This window comes from Daldinia childiae, assembly GCF_008694065.1.
Source record: "Daldinia childiae strain JS-1345 chromosome Unknown Scaffold4, whole genome shotgun sequence".
Classification (NCBI taxonomy): Eukaryota; Fungi; Ascomycota; class Sordariomycetes; order Xylariales; family Hypoxylaceae; genus Daldinia; species Daldinia childiae.
This window is the reverse complement of record NW_022984645.1, coordinates 1,635,082-1,655,195: the sequence shown is the minus strand read 5'-3', so window position 1 is coordinate 1,655,195 and position 20,114 is coordinate 1,635,082. Positions and strand designations below refer to the sequence as shown.

The 20,114-nt window shown below is 46.5% G+C and overlaps 6 protein-coding genes across 7 annotated transcripts; 3 read left to right on the top strand and 3 right to left on the bottom strand.

The window, feature by feature from the left end:
* Positions 1-637: 637 nt before the first annotated feature.
* Positions 638-3,481, bottom strand: GL218_04773 (uncharacterized protein; the record flags this gene model as incomplete). The annotated part of the gene is made up of 1 exon (XM_033581396.1): positions 638-3,481. The coding sequence occupies one exon, from the start codon at positions 3,479-3,481 to the stop codon at positions 638-640; it is 2,844 nt and encodes a 947-aa protein (XP_033435438.1).
* Positions 3,482-4,460: 979 nt separating this feature from the next.
* On the bottom strand, positions 4,461-7,664 carry GL218_04772 (uncharacterized protein; the record flags this gene model as incomplete). The annotated part of the gene is made up of 7 exons (XM_033581395.1): positions 4,461-5,261; positions 5,298-5,728; positions 5,789-5,848; positions 5,930-6,022; positions 6,077-6,865; positions 7,082-7,395; positions 7,468-7,664. 7 exons carry the CDS (start codon positions 7,662-7,664, stop codon positions 4,461-4,463), a joined length of 2,685 nt encoding a protein of 894 aa, XP_033435437.1.
* A 1,269-nt stretch (positions 7,665-8,933) lies between these two features.
* Positions 8,934-10,600, top strand: GL218_04771 (uncharacterized protein; the record flags this gene model as incomplete). 2 transcript variants are annotated; one of them, XM_033581394.1, is made up of 2 exons in its annotated part: positions 8,934-9,992; positions 10,178-10,600. In XM_033581394.1, the coding sequence occupies 2 exons, from the start codon at positions 8,934-8,936 to the stop codon at positions 10,598-10,600; spliced, it is 1,482 nt and encodes a 493-aa protein (XP_033435440.1). The 2 variants fall into 2 exon arrangements, with proteins under 2 accessions (XP_033435440.1, XP_033435441.1); XM_033581393.1 differs by lacking the exon at positions 8,934-9,992 and having other exon boundaries at positions 10,187-10,600.
* Positions 10,601-12,151: 1,551 nt separating this feature from the next.
* On the top strand, positions 12,152-14,758 carry GL218_04770 (Vacuolar import and degradation protein 27; the record flags this gene model as incomplete). Its single annotated transcript, XM_033581392.1, has 2 exons — positions 12,152-12,170; positions 12,306-14,758. The coding sequence occupies 2 exons, from the start codon at positions 12,152-12,154 to the stop codon at positions 14,756-14,758; spliced, it is 2,472 nt and encodes an 823-aa protein (XP_033435439.1).
* Positions 14,759-16,448: 1,690 nt separating this feature from the next.
* GL218_04769 (uncharacterized protein) lies at positions 16,449-18,549 on the top strand (the record flags this gene model as incomplete). The annotated part of the gene is made up of 4 exons (XM_033581391.1): positions 16,449-17,007; positions 17,138-17,260; positions 17,402-17,660; positions 17,727-18,549. 4 exons carry the CDS (start codon positions 16,449-16,451, stop codon positions 18,547-18,549), a joined length of 1,764 nt encoding a protein of 587 aa, XP_033435868.1.
* A 358-nt stretch (positions 18,550-18,907) lies between these two features.
* GL218_04768 (Aromatic prenyltransferase, DMATS type) lies at positions 18,908-20,029 on the bottom strand (the record flags this gene model as incomplete). The annotated part of the gene is made up of 1 exon (XM_033581390.1): positions 18,908-20,029. One exon carries the CDS (start codon positions 20,027-20,029, stop codon positions 18,908-18,910), a length of 1,122 nt encoding a protein of 373 aa, XP_033435869.1.
* Positions 20,030-20,114: the final 85 nt, after the last annotated feature.

Below are 20,114 nucleotides of genomic sequence, written 5' to 3'. Positions count from 1 at the left end.
TTAATTGATTGTACGCGTTAAAGTTGGTGATGTGTGACATTCCGTCGCGTCTGGGTGAAAAAAAAAGAAAAAGGTGACCCACCTATAATAAAGTAATTACAGGGGTCCTTTGTGGCATAATGGATGTGCCTTCCTTCCGTGCGGGGTCTAGTCCCAAGTACCCAAGGTACTCACACAATCGCAACTGCTCTGTAGGAAATTTGTGCCTGCGTAACTGCATGCTTAATGTCCGTAGTTGTGCAAGATTCGTATTAAACGTAGCTTCCGTAGCCTAAAAATTCCTAGCTCTTACTAACATCGCTGCCCGAATCCCTTTTATAATAGATTATATAAGATGCTTACCTCTTATATGGCTGATTTAAATATGTACGTGATGTGCAGGTACTATATAGAGCTGCATGTCTTGCTCCACTTTTGTGCAGTTCTTTACCAGCTTGATATACCTATAGGTATCTAAGATAAGGTATTCAGCCTTGCAGTTTATATATGATATATTGTCTTCACTAACTGATAAGCTCTCCTGCTGATAGGAGATATAAACCATTAGGTTAATTAAATCAATTAGAAAGAAAAATATAATATATGACTAAACAACCTAACCTAACTAACTAACCCAACTTACATTACCTAGTTAATACTATATAAACAGCGTAACGTCATCTCCTACGTCACCTCCTACTACCCGAACCCTTGCCCCAATCTCTAAAGGGTTACCCTCAAACACAATGAACTCCCTTGCGTCATTGCCCTCCTTTAATCCCAACAGCTCGTACACATTATCCGAGACTAGATCTAGAGCATCTTTCTCACTGAGTCTACCCTGGCTATTTTTATATGCGATCCCGGCAAGCAGCCCTACGTCGCGCACTAACCAGTCTTCATCAATACCGATGGCTACACGAACTCCGGCCTCAACAAGCTTATCTACCGCGGTGCCGTTTGTTAGAGGCGCTCCGGTCAGCGCCCGTCGTTGGTCCCACGAGGTACGGTATGAGAGTAGAGGGTTGAGAACGACGCCCACCTTTGCTGCTGCCAATTCATCCGCTAGGAGGAAAGACTCGGCGCCACCGATGATAATGAGAGAGATGCCGCCACCACCTCTAGAAGAAGCAATAACATTATCAACAGACTCTTTTACCTTTAAAAGCGTAGCGATGACATCGGCACTATGAACCGTGATAGCCAATGGCAGAGAGCCATCGATCACTTTACTTAAAAACGCAGCTTCGGTGTAAGGGTCTGCGTTGGTAGTATTAGAAGTAGAAGCCTCGATTAGCTTGTGGCGTAATGTATTGACAGCATTCGAGATTGAAGTGCTACCACGCTTCGCACTCAGATCTAGCGTATAGTGTACCGCTGCGTCATCGGCAAATATGGCACCTTCATCAAGGGCGTGCTTTGCAGCAGTACGGAATCCCACGCTGGTGCCTTGGTGAGTTGCTTGTCCCGAGTATTTGGGTGCCGAGATGGCTCTGGTTACACCATATTTATATGCGTAATGTAATTTCTTTGTCTCAAGTGCTAACCCGTCGATACCTCGACTGAATATTTCCGGACTACCTCCATTTTCGGTATCCTGCTCGGCGTCAATACCATTGAGTCCGAGAAGAGAGCCAAATACCGTGAACGGTTTGGTTAGATGGCCATTTTCGAGATAGATGACTTTGACTCCTGATTTGGAAGCCATCTCAAGCTCGGTTTCGCAGGTTCCTACACAAGTAATTTTACCGCGCGAAATTACGACAGTAAAATCTTCATCATGGGAATTATGTTGTTGGGATGGTAAAAATGATTTCGAAATCCCCGTAAGGACTACGTCACCCACAACAACTGTTTCTTCGGTAATAGGAGCCTCCGACGTAAAATTACGAGGGGCAGTAAACGGCTTCTTCAACTCGACAGGATCCTCAAATTGTGCTGTCCCGTCTATCCAGACTTGGACCGGCGCGGCCCCAACGCTCAATGGGTCGCTATCCCATACAACAACATCGGCATCAAATCCAGGCTTAACCTTACCTATTCGCTGTCCAAGACCTAGTCGCTCAGCGGGGGCTGTTGTAACTGAAGCCAAGGCAGCATGGTAAGGTAATCCATATCCGAATGCCTTTGCGGCTTCAAAGACGACATGCTGGGCATTTAGAACTGGATTGTCGCTTACATAAATAGGGGTTAGTCCATTGTCGTATAGCACCTTGCCAGCATATTCAGACCCAATATAGGCTTCGGCCTTATACCACATGTTATCGGCAAACAAGGCCGATGCAGGTGGGGTATCACCATATGCTCGTTTGAGGATTTCAGGGACGAGGAACGTCTGGTGAGCATGATGAAACGCTCGAATCGGAAACTTGAACTCGTTGGTGTGGTCTACGAATGCTTCCAGGTCTGGGATCGTGTAGCAATGAGTATTAACATGAACGTGTCCACGTAGCACCGCAGCTAGCGTCTCCCATTCCAAGTCTTGAGGCAGATAGCTGTCCATCTGTTCAACACCGATAGACTCGGCCAGGGTGCACCAGTCGTTTTGAGCTTGCACTTGTTTTGCAGCCTGCTCAAAAGCATGTCTGAATTCCCAAGACTCGCCAAGTCGGCTAGTAGGTCCATGTTCGCCAGCTTTGCCATAGGTTCGCTTAGAATTCTCTCCACAAGCCATCTTGATATATCTCCAAGAACGATCCGGATCGGCCAATAAGTCGTTTATCGAAGTTTCATTGCGACCGTCAGGTATACCAACAGCATGTTTAATAACGAAGGCTTCGCCACCAATGTTGTTACTAGAGCCCGGTAACACTAAACTTGTCGTTACTCCTCCAGATTTTATAACCTGGATCTGGTGATCGAATACATTTATACCGTCAATAGAACGGATGTATGGAGTTATATTAGAACCCATCTCGTTTGTATCGTCGTTCCCAACTAACTCTGGTAGACTGTCGACGCCAGCATGGCTGTGCATGTCGATGATACCACTCGTGAGTTGACGACCTTTAGCATCCCATATCAAGGTATCCGACGGGAGTAAGCGAGTATCAATATCCTTCTGGACTTCCTTAATGAGCCCGTATTCCAATAGAACATCGGCATTTATCCACGAAAAACCCTTGCCAGCGCGTGCATCCTTGTCGCTAGTCCCGTCGGTAGGCTCGCCAATCCAAATAGTGGCGTTCTTGATAAGAGTAGGCTTGTGCCCGTCAACATAACGCGCATTCCGCTCCCGGCCTAGGCCAATGGGATCTTGTGGCTTAGAGCGTAGCTTAGCACAAGTCCGTAAGTTCTCACTCAACTTATCAATAGATAGTTGAGATACTGGACGGCCCTTTGGACGAGTATCCATTTGCCACCATTGTGCGTAGACAATAAATGCAAGGCATGTCAGAGCGAAGAACTTAATAGCCCGAGAACGCCGTACAGACCTGCGCCTACGCCAATCCGGTACAGCTACGGCACTGTAAGGAGGGAGCTCGCCCTTCCCGTACTCCATTTCTTCCGATGTGGTTTATGATGTACGGATGAAAAGGGAGGAGAAAGAAGAAGAGAAAGAGAGTTTAAAGGAGGCTGGTGTTGATCGTTGGGGAACGTCCAATAACCCCACGATCTTTAGACGAGACTTGGCCAATTGGAGAAGGTTTCAGTCCGACTTACAAGGGGTGGTTAAGCTCGCGACACCCCACAAAGATAACGACACCACTATGTACCGGTAAAGTAGTTATGACTGAGATGCTCCTATTTTTTAATGTATAATAATCCATAGTCGAGTCTCTGGCCTGTTATATATGTAAATTCAATACCAGTATCTGTAAATTATAAGATGGAAGTTTACAATTATAAAACCAAGCTAATCGATGTATGCTTCTATTTAAATGGAAGTTAAATAAAGCTACTACAAAGGTAAATTTAAAAATAAAGTCAATACTAATATAGATCTCCCGCTATTAGTTTGAACGTCCTTATACGAATTCTATACACATATTAAAACGTATCTAAGCCAGGTCACAATCACTTTTGTGATTAATTTCCTACGAAGATGCCCCCTAAGAGACATTTACGGTAACGTAGTACAATTACGAAGAGAACCGAATGAGATGGGCACGTATCATTAAGAGGCAATTCAGGAGAGCCACTTACATAAGAAGCAGTGAATAAAGACAGTAGAGGAGGATGGCAACAACTCAATTCGCATATGATTAACGATTAATACGAACATCCATTTTTGTTTGTGCCTGCCAGTAGAAACAAAACGCAAAAGCATTGCCTTCATCATCCTGTTAACCTTCACAGGTATGGCATATGGCACATGGCATCCTTAGCAATTAGTTACATGAAGTTCCTGTTTTCTGCAATAAAGCAACCGATATCCTCCTCCCTTCTCACCCTCTCCCTTGGTCAGTTGACCATTGCCTCAGGAGGAATACTCTACTCCTGGGCCGGGTTCCGATTCCTATTATCCTCGCCACACTACCTCACTCTCGACTCTCCTCCTCGTCGTGCTCGTCTTCGTCAGCCGTGGGGAGGTTGGGGGTGGCAACGGTCGGCTTCTTCAGCGCCTGGAACGCGCGGCGCAGCGAGCCGGAGAAGCTGCTCGCGGTTCGGAGCGTGGCGGGGTTGGCCGAGTCGAGCTGCTGCGAACTTGTCTTTCGCACTTGCTTCTCGATCTTCTGGCTGGCCTTGGCCTTGGCCTTCTCATCTTTCTTCTGCGCGCGCTCCTTCTCACGCTCTTGGCGCTTCATGCGCTTCTCCTCGTCTCGACGCTTCTGCTCTTCCGGGTCCATGGGCGCGTATAGGAACGGGCCTGGCGCAGGCTTCATGACGAACTGGTCCTCCGGATCAATCCACATGGGGTTCACCGAGAGACCGCTTCCCGGCTGGCTGTGGTGTTGCGATCCTTGTCGCGACTGGCGGCTCGCTGTCGAGCTAAGAGCCGAAGGCACACGAGGCACAGGCTCCGGAACGATGGGAGCGGGAGCGGGAGCGGGAGCGGGAGCGGGAGCGGGAGTGGGAGGGGGTGCGTGATGCGCGTAGTGCGCGTGGGGGGTATGGAAGATATGGGGAGTATGAGGGGCATGGTGCGCATGCTCGTGGACCGCGACGTTAGGAGCGATCGGTGCATCGTGGAAGAGGCCATGGTGAGGATTGTAATAGAAGGGATCATCCTGCGGGCCTGCAGGCTGACCAACCTGCTCTTCGCGCTCGATAGCTTGCGAAAGTTCCTCAAAGATTCGGTCCTCAGCCGTAGTATTGTGCGCGTGAAGCTCGGCACTGCTCTAGAACGCAGAGATTCCTGGCGCGCGCAATATAACCTGGTGGCGAATGAAAGTTCGCATGCCGGCTTCAGTGCGCAGAGGTTGCTGGTACAGACTATGCTGCAATGCTGCTAAAGCAGCAGGTCGACTGATTCTGCCAGTGTAATCGTTGGCTTGGAAATCGGTCATCTCATCGCGGATGATAGCTCGGATATTCTCGTTACCTAAGGCTCGAGAAGGGGTGCTTGCAGCAATGACTGACGATGGGTGAATCTGGTCGGTGCCTCGATGGGCACGACGAGATCGGTGAGATTCAGCCACCGGGGGCTTGGGAAGCTCCTCAGAATCCGATTCTTCGGGATCTACCTCTCGATGAAGAGTTCGGTGGAATCGTTCGACCAGAGGCGTGTTCGGGTGCGTGTCTGGCGAATAGCTTCCAGCAAGTCGCTGGAGCTCCGAGGTGGCATCCATTACGCTTCGAGGAGTCACTGTGGATGTCAAAGGTTAACAAGAGATCTAATGAATACATCAAAGTATAATGGCCTTACAGTGGATTCGTGAGATGGTTTGTGCGTCCTGGCTTGTTTCGCGATGGGCCAGAGGAGATTCTGTAAATAGGTTTTGTAAGCTCATGACACAAAATGAAAAGAAAATATTTTTGGGGGGCTCGACAGAAAATGTTTTCATACCTGAATGAATCTGCGGAGCAGAACTGACCAAATCTGTCTCGTTCTCTTGGCCCTGCTCGATGTGCGGGTGCTCTAGGTGCTCCGCGTTGCGGTCTGTTCACAGTCAGATCGTGTTCGGAATCTATGCTCAGAAGAAAAAAAACTTACCGTAGTAATCAGAGGCCTGTGCATCTGTCGTCTCGGACTTCTCTGAAATAGAGGCTTCGTGTGCTTGGTCCGCCATCTCCTGGTTGGTCACTGTAAGCAATTTGGGGCCGTCTTCGACGTTCGTAACAGGGCCAGCCAGGGACAGCAATTCAGCCTCGGCCTGTGTGCTAAGTGAGTAGACCGAAGACTCGACTACCGAATCATTGTCGTCAAGGAGAGGGAATCGCACCATAGCAGCCGTTAATGGTTCTCCAGATACCATATCCTCAGGCAACATAGTAGTTGTCGTTCCTTGGGGTGAAAAATTACCACCTCCAGCCAGTTCTTCTGATAATCGGCGCAAATTTGTAGTAGATATGCTTCCAGGCAACGCAGCCTGTTCGTGATGGTGTGGTTTGGCTTCTTTAAGGGTTTGTCCTCTTAAGTGGTGTCGAGGAGGAGGAGATGGTGGTGGAAAGTTTGGAGGTGGAAAAGGTGGTTCCTGTTGAAATCTTGATAGACGTGGAGGGACGCGACCTGGATCCGCTTTAAATTTATGCTTGGAAGCAACAGTACGATCAGAATCGCCGACGTTCAAATGGTCGTCGACATGCGGGTTGCCGGCGACTTGCTGGGGGTCGGCAATGTGCTGGGGATCGGCGACGTGCTGGCGGTCGCCGACGTGCTGGTGGTCGCCGACAGATGTATGATTATCAAATCTTCCGTCACTAGCAAAACGTCTACGATCTGCAATGGGCTTAGGGTCGCCGATGTATGTTGAGGCACCGAGATATCCAGGGCCGACGAGAGCTTGAAATTCAGCAGCATGATCTTTAACTTTAGGATCACTAGAGCTTGATGATCTCTGTTCTTTACGTCCTTTGCCTGATACATCTACATCATACACTGATCCATCTAAATTTCACCAAAAACCGTTAGCCATAGATCTTTAGTCGAGTTTAGATAACAGATAGCCTTCACAGGTCTAGGAAAAGTCTTGAAAGAAACGTTAATAAGACAACGTACCTTGAAGACTTTCTCCATTGTCTTTGGGAAGATTGATATCTCCCGTTCTCACCCTTCTCGTTTCTGTGTAGTTAGCAGAACTACTAGTGCTAGAAGGCTTAGAAAGCTTTAGAAACTCTTCCTCTAGGCTTTCTAAAGTCTCATCCACAGCTGCATCATTAGGCAAGGCAAACTTCACACTTCGTGATGAATGGGTCTTTGAAGACGTTGCAAATGATGACTTCTGTGTCGATAATGACTCATGAATGGTAGACAAATGAGTAGTCTCCTTTAGACCCTCTTCTGGTTCGATGTGAGATTTAGGAAGTGGTTCACTAAAGAGGCTTGTCTTTAGAAACGATGCATCCTCTGGGGACATGTATGAGTCAATCATGCTTTCGACTGACCTTCTTAGGGGCGAGATGTCAACAACATTGTTCGTAATCTCCTCTGCCAACTCAGACTGCAAGCTTGCAGGTGGATTTCCACGCTTCTGGGCGCCGCGAAGTCCCCTTGCTGGTATAGGCGAGGGTATACTTGACGCCTGGACTGGTATTTTGTCAGGCGGCGGATACAGAACGTATTTATGGCGTCTTTCAGACATGGTGGCTGTTGTAACGCGACGCGACGCGACTATGAGGTGAAGTTGTATCTTAAATATTCTGTTAGTACTTCTCAATAGCAATAATAGAGTTAGATATTTGATAGACTTGCTTTGTAAATTTTCCAGATGAAGATGGAATAAAATACTTAATGATGATGGGTTTTGAATTCACCACAAGAGGATGATTTGCATAATAATAGGTAGCTACCTAACGTTGTATGAAGGTATATTGGTCAAAAAGGGCAAAACTTATCGCAGTTATCGGATCGAGATGCACATGACGTGTGCCGAAATCAGATAATTTTGATTTAACAAAATTGAATCTGTGGGGGTTGCAAGAGACGGCGTTGGGGAAAAAGAAGAAATCAAAAAGAAAATATGTTGTGCGGAAAGGATGCTATGCACAACCAGGTCGGCGTGGGGAGGCAGGGTGAGTGAACCTGTCAACTGCGGGACACTTAAGAGTTATCGGCTTTGCCTGCTGTCAACCGCCAAAAAATTTACCGACTTTACAAATGACAAAAAGGATCTATCTCCTAAGAAATTTAAAAGTTGGAGTTTTAGATAGTTGGACCAATTGTTAGTTATTTCTTAAAGCAATTCGGCAGATATTAAACGGTTCACCGTATAATAATGCTATGCAGGTTATTTAGACATCCCTTAAAAACATGCCAGTTTATTTCCAAGGTCTAAATGAACAAAATAATTTTTCACATAGGTACATCATTATGACTGACTGTATTAACAAAATGGAGGGGTTATCTTTGTTCATTTTGATGTTAAAATTGCCTGATATAAGTTTGCAAGTCTTCATCAAGTCTTGAGGTCCTTGATGCCCATGATTGGGAGGATTAGATACATAGGTACTTGGTTCGTATGTACATAAGTACCTTACGACAGACAGAGCACCAGACGTCACATAAAATATAAAACAACAGGGGGGCAACCCGGTTGTTTGGGTAGAGCTGCGCCACTACCGAGAAATCTTAGAAGGCCTCCGATAAGTGTGGCTCTTACAAGGAAGCAACGCGCAATCTCCCGGACTCTCCTTAGTGACTTCTTCCCGTTTTTGTCACGTTTCACTTCAATTCTCGGAACTACGGCAAAGTTAGCAGTTCTCTTCATGACCAACGATTATATTTTACGATGCTACCGGGACTAACTAGCCGGATTACCCCTTTTAGGAGGTCAGCATGTAAGCGCCTCAATGCTACCTCGACACGCGCTGGGCTGGTTTGGCCCCCACCACAGCGATCGTTCTCCACAACAATGACTATGAGGTACCAGATTGGCCCGGAGCCAGAGGCAAGACAGTCATTATTCTCTAAAATGGGCGAAGCTGCAGCTACTACTTTTGCTTCTGTTGTAGTTCTAGGCCTTGGGTTCGCCGGCGCTGGTTACGCTTATCATCAATCTTATAAGTGGTTACAGCTCCAGAAGATTCACCATGCGTTTGAGCCGGGAGCCGAGCCAATTCTGGCTTTGGCAGGGAAAAATGTACCAGCGCCACCTAATTGGGTTGTCCGAGAAGAGCAAACTATAATAGACAACATTGTCTCTGCAAATGAGACGGGTCATTATTACCTGTTGATGGGCGATAAAGGATGCGGGAAAAGTAGCATGCTAATCGATGCTATGAGGAAAGTAGACGGAGATGGTTGCGCCATGCTTGAAGCATCTAACAGCGTCGAAGTCTTCCGTATAAGACTAGGCAAAGCAATCGACTACGAGTATCACGAGGATTACATTGGAGGTTACTTCAGCGAACGTGGCCCTAGAGAATCCACAGCGTTGCTCGATATAGAGAGGGCGATGAATAAGTTAGAGAAAGTGGCGCTGATACATCGGGCGAGGAAGAATAAACCCCTGGTCCTCATCATTAACCAGACTCATCTAATTCGAGACGACGACGAAGGCAAAGATTTATTAGAACTACTTCAGCATCGGGCAGAGGCTTGGTGTGCATCGAACCTAGTTTCGGTCGTTTTCACAACCGATGATTATTGGATCTATGAGCGACTAAAAAGACGTGCCACGGAGAGGATGGTAGTTATGCCAATTAACGATCTACCGAAACCTCAAGCGATAATGGCACTGCAGAAATACCGACACCGTTACTTTGGGGAAGATGTAGAGTTATCTATTCTCGAGGAGGTTTATGATAAAGTCGGAGGTCGGCTCTCCTTTCTAAATCGCGTAGCTAAGTCACGCAATATGCTTACTACATGTGATCTCATTAAGGAGATCGAAAAGACATGGTTTCTAAATTCTTGCGCCATACTTGGATCTGAAATGGATGATGACGTAATGGATCAGCAAAAATTCTCGGTAAGTTTTCTCTTTCGTTGGTAAAGGACCTCAATATTTTCCGTGTCCATAGAGATGGATGTGTACATGGTATAAGATGACGGGCATGGTAGTCACGTGGTACATATGCAATGTGTTAGCTTCTGCCTCTAAGTCCGCTTACAAAAAACCCCTATATCTCAAGGATTCACTAACATCTACCACAGTCAGCCTCTATGGTACTCGCGTTAGCCCTTGTTGACAGGGAAGATGATATGGAACAAATCTATCACCCGGAGACAGGGCATATTCTCCCGTATTTTCCGATGCATAAGGCGCAAGAAGTCATGACTCGAGCGGATTTCATCCGAGAGCTTGACCGATTAAATCTATTTACTATAAGCAGTGAAGCTCACGTACGTGCCAGCTCCGTGCCCATGCAACGCGCATTCAAGGAAATATGTAGCGAACCCGGATTTCGACAATTCCTCCAGGATACTCTGGATCGTATCGCAGCTATTGAGAGTTTAGGCCGTACAAGGGAATTGGTTGCAAAAGACCTAGTCCTTGGCGGGAAGTACCGTATTTCGAGCCCTATCAGCCTAGATGGCAGGGTCGAGGTTCGATTAGAACAAGACAAGAAAGACTAAGGATTGGGGAAATTCCAGTGTGGTTATTCAGCTACCATGATATACAATCGTCGGCTGCAGGGCCAGCTTTTCTTTTGTTGATTGAAACGGGCGTAGATTTGTATCAGTACTGTAACATATTACGCGCTAATGTCTGTACATATTTAATCTGTATATCACGTTCTATCTGCAATTTGCAACTTAGACGGGGTCTATATTGATGCCCAGCATCTTACGGGGCAGTTGCGCAGTTTTAGAATTTATAGTTTGGAATTAGACATAACTATATTTTATCTTTCGATGTATATGAGGTGAAGCATTGCAATAAATATCTTACAACCAAATACGTATATTAAATACGGTATAGCAATCGTTTCTAATGTTAATGGACGCCCGACAAGGGTACTAATTAGATGGCTTTATAAATTCAAGAGTATAGGTAGTTACAATTTACGCAGGCATACCTATAAAAGCCATCATCTATGTTATTGTAGGAATTTATTCATATGTGAGGTAAGTTCTTATTTATCTTTTAATCTGATTTCTGCACCTTTACCTTATTAGATGCCTGAAAATCTCCACTTGGCGGTGTGGATAATAGACAATAGGCGTTGTGTTCTCTGACTAATTCACCAGAGAAAATTCGGACTATATGCTGCGGACTTGTTGAGAGAATGAATAAATAATGTTTATTGAGCTTAAAAAGAACTGGAATGCCGTTGTCTAGGAGATTTGTCACACTGTAGGCTTTTCGGATTATTGATATATAGTCGAAAAAGAATTCGCATTGATGTTTTATGGCTACCCTCATGGAAACGAGTAACGCATTTATCGATGGCAAATACGCAGGTAAAAAACAGGCATATTGCATATTGGTTTGATGATGTGTATTACGCTACATGCTTGATTAAGAGTTTGGGCGATGCAATGGATTTATAGATGATACGAGGCAATGAAAATGTCGGCATTGGTATAAAGTCTTGGTACATTTTTGGTTGATGAATCTTAGGAGTCTGTTGGAAGATATACATAGGCGTAAGAGTAGTCAAAATTGCACCTCTAGTGATGAATAATGAATCAATTAAAAAAGGGGAAGGGGTCTTACGGATTAAGCGGTTAATGACATATAAGTGCATATAGGCGCATAGTCGACACTAATGCACTAAAGGCGAAGGCTGCTCAATCAGTTACTGGAAGTTTAAGTGGCACTGTGGCAAATGGAGGGGAAAAATGCATGACACAGCCACAACGCCACATTCCTCTCTGAAACTCTGTGAAACCCTTGATTTAATGTGCGTGCCTGCCTTTTATGAGGTGGGATGCCAAGAAGGCTGTTACCTAGGCAAAGGCTAAAGTGGGATTGCTTTTATTATGACGCACCAATTTCGCTTTCTCCCACCATACACCAAAACATAAAGAAAACAAGATCTGGCGTTAACCGCGCCGCGACGAACTCCCCGTTTGTACCAAATTTGGGCTTGTTCTTTAGTCGCCTTATGAGAATCTATTCTCTTTCTGAATAATTTAATTTTCCGTCAGTTGAGATCGCTCTTCTAGACATAAAGGGAAAACATGTTTGTCCTCAAAAATGGTGAGTGATACCCCCTCGTTGATAAGTTGCCAGCCTTACTACAGATACGTCTTTGCTGCAAACCTCAATAATTATTGTTTTCTTTGTTATTAGAATATGGATTTGTGACGTGTGACTAACATTATTATATAATAGTCGGCAAGCTTATCTTCGGCACCAGCAGCCAAGAATCTATGATCGAGTTGCCTCAAGGTCAACTTTACCTAGTTCGACCGTTATCGCCTAAAGGATACTCCGAGCTGATTTTCAAGGACGCTACCGCTCGAATTCGTCGTACTGGCCAAGACTACCAGTACCAACTTGTCGTACAAAGAGTTTATGAAGAGGGTGAAGCCGAGCTAGCGGACGACGAAGGTGAAGACGAAGAGCTTAACGCACTGGCAGCCGAGCGTGACGAGAAGACTTTTTTACTCGACGAGGCTCTCCACTTCCGTTTTGAGGGTAGGGAAGGATCAGAGAAGGTTCTCGCTTGGAAGGATTTGAGCGGAGACGTTGGCGACGTTTACGAATTCGTCTGTGATCCTTCAACTAAATCTGCCCAAGTTGAGGCATTCGAGCGCATTGCAAGACAGTGTCAGTACGAGCGCAAATACCGAAAACCTCACTCTACTGCCTCTGCGGCCGATCTCCAACAGTTTGTTTTTGAAGAGCAGCCAATTCCTCAGGCTAGTCCTATCCATAGCCCAACGCTCGCAAGATCAATCGAATCCTCCGACGCTATGTTCCAGCTAAAGAACGAAGCTAACGTCGGTACTAAGCGCGATAGCATACCATCCGCAGCTTCTGTACTTGCGGAGTCTGAGCCCGAGATCTACGAAGAAAAAGAAGTCGAGACACAACATGCTAAGCAGGCAGGGCCCCCGGAGCCCCCAGCCCAACCCGAACCACTGGAGATTTTTGCGATGGAGCTCGGAGAATTACACTTCTTCGATTTCCCTTCCGGCGCATTTGTTCTCCAGGACTCGTCCGTAACAGCTCAAGTGTCGGATATTGGTAATTGGAACTACTGGCTGCATATTGCTAGTGCAGATCGCCAATGGCTTGGTATTCCGGTCGTTGCTGATATTAACCCGGTATTCAACTTTGAGTTTCTATCTTTTATCTTCAACCAATTTACTGAGGATGGCTCTGCTTATTCCTGGCTATTGAGATTCAAGGACAACAAGACCCTTGAAAGATTCCAGGATGGTCTAATGAGAGCACTCTGGGAGCAGCTGAATGAAGTCAAGTGGACCAAGGTCAAGGAGCAGGACCGTCAGTATGTCTTGGATGCCTTTGAGGATCTAAATATGGAGGATGCACCGATAGAAGAAGAGGAAGAAGAGGAAGAAATTGAAGAACCTGAAGAGGACGATGCGCCACAGAGCGAACATTATGATAGCGATGAGGAGCAAGACGACGTCGAGACTCAGCCCAAGGATCCTCATACGAATTCCGCGTTGGCTGTTGGGTACAAGCACGATCGTTCCTTTGTCGTCAGAGGTCCCAGAATTGGCGTATTCAAGCATACTCCTAAAAACCACCTGGAATTCACAACCAACATCTCTAAGGTCGAGACTCCGCAGGGCAAATCCTTCGTCCCCAAGAAAGTCATGTTACACAACGAGGATCGCAACTTAATCCTACAGAACGACACAGATCCCAATAAACTTTATCGCATGGATCTCGAGTACGGAAAAGTCGTTGATGAATGGAAGGTTCATGACGACATTCCTGTTGTCACATTTGCGCCGGAAAACAAATTTGCGCAGATGACCCACGAACCTACTTTCCTTGGTATTTCTCGCAACGCCTTATTCCGGGTTGACCCTCGTCTGTCCGGAAACAAGCTAGTCGACTCTCAGCTCAAACAATACGTGTCAAAGAATGATTTCTCCGCGGTATCTACTACAGAAAAAGGATACGTAGCCGTCGCCTCCAACAAGGGTGACATCCGACTTTTTGATCGACTGGGTATTAATGCGAAGACTGTAATCCCGGCCCTGGGCGAGCCTATCATTGGCCTCGATGTGTCTGCGGATGGTCGTTGGGTGCTTGCAACCTGCCGTACATATCTACTACTCATCGATGCGCTACAAAAGGCTGGTAAGAATGAGGGCAAACTCGGTTTTGAGAAGCCATTTGCCGCGGATGCTAAACCTCAACCTCGTCGTTTGGCATTGAATCCCGAGCATGTCGCTCAATTCCATCACGAAACTGGAAAACCCGTTTCATTCACTCCTGCTCGATTCAACACAAGCAAGACAAACGGCGAGACATCTATTATCACCGCAACTGGTCCATACATTGTTGACTGGAATCTTGATAAGGTGACTCGTGGCTCAAAAGCACCATACATCATCAAACGTTACGAGGATACTGTCAAGGCTGATGACTTCAAGTTCGGCACTGACCAGAATGTCATTGTTACTTTACCAAATTGGGTAAACATGGTCGGCAAGCAGCATCTCAAGAAGCCTACAAGGGAGAGTATTGCTGGCGATTTCCAACGGCTGGGCACACCGAATCGAAGTTCGGGACGCGTCAGCACACGGGCGAGCGGTCGCTATAAGCTCGGTAAGGATGATGTGGTTAACTCACCTTATTAAGTTTGAGCTTCTGAGGAAATGCCAAATGGATGATTTCGCAATTGAGTTATTTGTTATTCCCAAGTTACACTCGTGTTGAGGGCGAGATCGCACTTTTCCTACAATACATACCCCAGTGGCGTTCGGGAGGAGACGGAAACTGGTGTTTATTCACTCACCTGAGGCGAGCCAATTTTGCTTAAGGTGATACCTGATTCTCATCACACGATATTGGTGATTTCACCTTAGTTAGGTAGTTAGTAATTTACTCTATCGATATTCCGTTTGTGAATATTTCACATTTTGTAGCCTAGTGACCATTTGGGCTATCTACGAGCCGCACCGTATGATTTGACTATAATATGTATTAGGGATGGTAGGATGATCTATCCGTGTACCCGAACGAATCGTGCCACTATCCCCCATTTCCTTTAACTCAACAGACATCTACTGCCATCCTTTACTATAGTGCCACCCTTGGGAATTATTCCTATTGGCCTTTTCCTACCTTCGCTTGGGTTGGTGGAAATACTTTATCTACTCTAATTCTAATTCTAAGAAAATGTTCGGAAAAATGTAGTATAGCTCACCTATGCTTCCTTATCTTCGCTAGATTATTGCACGCGTGGCCCGTCGAGCGCGGGATTTGTTCGTCAAAGAGTATATGATAGTATGTAGTTAGCTAGGAGTCTCGCTCGGCGAATTACTTATATGAAGGCGCCTGCACGGTGTCATCATACTTACGATAACAACCATAGACGACGTAAGTAGTATTAAATGAATTTTTAGTGATGGGGTGGGACATCTATATAAATGGAAAGGGGAGCGATAAAAGGGTTGTGTCCATGCGTGTAATGTGGTGGGCTTCTGAGACAGCTTGGCGATGCTGCACATAATTCGAATTTACTACGTGCCGAAATGAAATTACCATGTTACCAGATAATCAGCAATATGTGAAAAAGTTACGAAGTAGTATTTTGACCGGGATTTGGTGATACGGTTGTGGTTGTGGGTGATATATGATTATTTTTGTGCCTTGGATTTTCCCTAATACCGTAAAAGATCGGGCAACTTGCATTCAGCCAAAAACCATGTGTAGGCTACGTCGCAGCCATACAACGTTGATGATCATACTACGTAGCTAAAACAGGTTCACGGTGTTATGATAGCTTACTAGAGCTTTTTTGTTTTGTTTTTTTGGAGACTGATATCGTGAGATGTGGTACCAAATGTGGTGAACCTTCTCACCTGTCTCTTCCCCTTTTATTGAGCTACCCACTTGTCTCTGGATTGGAGATAGGCAATATGTAGGACCCAATACGTCGGTCTACTTCGTCATAATGGCACTATCACATGTCTCTGGATGTCTTGATGTAACTGTCCCTATCGAGACGTCCCGCGCCGCCGCTGACCCGGTTCGACCGAGTCCCTATTTTGGACGCGTTCATAAGACCACGTTTTCGGGTGAATAACAGGTAATGGATCTTGGAAGATCCCAATGTTGCGGCCATAAGCTTAAGTCTAGGGACGCCCAGACGTAGCACTGGCTATCCAGCTCCCTGCCCGATCCTAGAGTAAGAGCACCTTTGTAGGTCAATCCTGTGCGCGTCCGTTGGTTACGTGGTGTTTCTAACGTAACCCATTCCTTACTACTCCCATTCTTCTCTGTTTTTAAAAATTTCCTTTTCCATAGAGCAGCAATCTCGTCACGATGAAGTCGCGTCCCTTCTTTCCCGTGGCGGCGCTGCTGCTCGCGATGCAGATGATCCTCCCGGTCTATGGTATTCCTAACTGTCCATACCCGGGGCCGGCATTCCCAAAGCCAACAGCACTTGCCTCTTCCGATAGAATTAAAACAGCGATCGCAAACCTAACGGCAACCTTTGACGCTCGGGGTATGGACCCGAGCACGAACCCAAATGGCACGTCATGGTCGATTCAAGTGTTCTCTGCGTCCGATCCAGATGAAGACAAGCCTGTATGGAGCCATTACCACACAGCGACGGACCTTCTGGCAGCTGATACCCCCGGTGTGAAAAGCATTGACGGGAATACCGTGTACCGACTCGGTAGTGTCACAAAAATCTTTACCATTCTTACGTTCCTGATCGAGGCCGGAGACACGTATTGGAACACGCCCGTAACGCAATGGGTTCCAGAGCTCGAGTTACTCGCCGGAAAGGCACAATACGACCCTATTATGAATGTTGATTGGGATAGCATTACGCTACAGGACCTAGCGAGCCATATGGCGGGTATCGTAAGAGATTGTGAGTATTTTTCGCCGTTCTTACTCTTATCTGAAATTGGGTGGACAATGAGTTAGGCAGCAAGGGGGAAAATGATGGAATAGGAATATAGAAGGATTAAAAAGTTGAGACTATGAAACTAATTTGTTAGATGCCATCGAGGGGGAATTGACACAAGAGCATAACCAAACCGTTCTACAATCCCAGGGATTCCCACCAGCGCCCAGAAACGAAACACCAGTGTGTGGGGAGGCTATAAGGTGTAATCGTGCCCGTAAGTTAACACCCATAAAAGCCATAGATGCTCCTCTACGGACGAGAAAAAAAAGAAACAATGGGAGGAAGGGAGGAAGAAAAGGAAGATAGGAAGAAAATAGCAGAAAGCAATACCAAAATATCTAACAAAACCCTCTAGAATTTTTCTCTGGATTAGCCGACGTCCCTCCATCTTTCTCGCCATCATGGACAGCAGGATATTCGAATGCGGGATATCAAATATTATCTTACGCTCTCGAAGCCATCACGAGGAAGCGGTATGCGGCGATGTTGCAGGCTGACATTATCGACAAGCTCCAACTCAAGAACACTTTCTACCAGAAGCCTGACGATAAGCTCGGTGTCATCCCCCAGGGCCAAGAAGACAATTGGTCGTTTAGTATCGGCGAGGCAAGCCCGTACGTTTCTCCCGGCCCTGTTCTTATCCTCCTTATTGATGATACTATACTAATACTGAAGTGAAGAACTGGGAATATGTACTCCTCAGTAGGCGACTTATCGCGTCTCGGTCGAGCTATCTTTCGGCATACGCTCTTACCACCGGCGCAAACGCGTCGGTGGCTCAAGCCTACGGCGCTCACATCCGACATCCACGAAGGGATTAGTTCACCGTGGGGTATCCGGCGCATCCCGCTAAATGATGGTAGCCGAGTAGTCGACGCGTATAGCAAGGCCGGTAGTATCAACGTGTACATGTCGCTTCTGGTGCTGCTGCCCGACTACGACGTCGGCATCACAGCGCTTCTAGCTGGCGGCTGGCCTGGAAACTCCAACTGGGACATCGCGGACGCGATCGGTGCGATTCTTCTCCCCGCACTAGAGGAGACCGCGCGCGAACAGGCAGATGCTTCGTATGCGGGCACATACACAGCAGATGATGGCCTAAATAGCAGTTTAGTGCTGAGCACAGACCCGTCGCGCCCGGGCCTCGGAATCGAGAAGTGGATTAGCAATGGCACGGACATGATCCCGATCGCGATACGGTACACGCTGAATTACAACGTGACGGGGCCTGCTATCCGGCTCTACCCGACGGGGATAGAAACACAACCTCAGGGACAACAAGGGACTAGGAAGATTGCGTTCAAGGCTGTGGTTGAGAACCTTGACATCAAAGACCATAGCGGCGACATGTTCTCGACGAATTGCGGTACGTGGGTTGGTCAGACGACGGCCGTGTATGCGGATATGCCGCTTGACCAGTTTGTGTTTACGGTTCCGCGCGATGGGAAGGCGGTTAGTGTTGTGCCGTTGGCGCTGAGGACGAGATTGAATAAGAATGTATGAATGAAGAGAAAATCCAAAATGATCTATGGTTATACGTAATAACTAGTTATATTTTCTTTTATAGATATAGATCTACTTCATTACGAAAGATCTAAGTATATTGCTGTAGAGGTATCGTCAAGAAAAAAAAAAAAAGGATAGGAAATGACAGGAATATGACAGTAAATATACGGCTACCAGTATATTGATAGCTCCCAACTTTCTCATCCTCCATTACCTAGTTATCTTATGCTAAAATCTATCTTCCAAGTAAAGGCTGATAGCCAAGCTGGCAAATGGAATCATTGCTTGGCACTTGTTGTCAGTCTGGATCGAATACCAAGCACAAGAAATAGCCGAGATGTCTTGATGTAACCTATCATCCAGTCCCTCGGTAAGTCCCTTGAAGAGGACCGAATAATTCTGGCGAGATGTAAAAAGTAATCAACTGTTTATATCCCAAGTCTTGCTTCAGGCTCACCCAAGCGTGTATCCCACGTCCCTGGTCCAGAGGTCGGCGCCACACCGCGTTTACGACTTTCTTATATCTCTCTTTACAGACGGGAGAGGCGGATACCTCGTCCAAGTATCGTTCAATTCGCTCCTGGGCATCGGCGTCATTTTCTGCGTAGCAGTGAATGGGAAAATGAATAGTGCCCACGGCCTGGTTCGGCCTCTTGCTGGTAAACGCGAAACTGGACACCACCGGGGTCGAGGAATACAGATCATGTGATCCGTTCGCCATCGTCATGCAGAATCTCTCTGTCTCGAGCCAGGTTGCATCCGGACAGATACAGGTGTGTTTGTTCGCGATCTGCGATGCGGTCGTGTCTTGATGTAACATGTACACTTCGGCGCGAGCCTCCTCTTGATTTGAAGAAAGGTCAAGTGAAAAGGAAATGATAGAGTCGCCGGGGGTCATGATGCTCTTTACTACTACCCACGCGTTCCCTAGGCCGAGACGCCCGAATGCTTCGCCTGTTGTAGAGAGAATGTTGTCTTTACCGGATGCGGATGGATTAAGATAAATCTTCCATTCTAGCCCCTTTTTTGTCGATGCAAAACTATGCCAGGCGGCAAATACCCCATTTGGCTGATCAGGTATGAAAAGGTCTTGGATAAGTTTATAGTGGTCTAGAGAGACTCTTGAGTTGTATTTAGCTACGGTGTCTGAATCCAGGCGACGTGCACTCTCCTGGAATCGTACCAAGCTATCCTCTTCTGATCGGGCTTCGATTAAAAAGTATAGTTGCGCATCCCCGGTGTTTCGATCTAACTGGACAGAGTACTCAAATGGAGAACGGTCGTAGATGAAATTGGAAATCCATCCTGTCGTATCTAGTTCTTTAGGTACTGAATTATGGCCCCAATCTTTCGTTGCAAAGACTAGGGTCTCGAGCAGTTGATTTTTGGCTGTTTCATCTTGCTCAATAGCTTGGGAAAGATCCGATAACCGCCGGTTGGCCTCACCAAAGCAGGTGCTGCTTATATTTGGATCCATAGAATTGGACTCTATTTTGTTGTCTTGGTTAGATATTGTATGCTTGTGGTGGTGTGGCGGTCCAATTAATTAAGACGATGTTGAG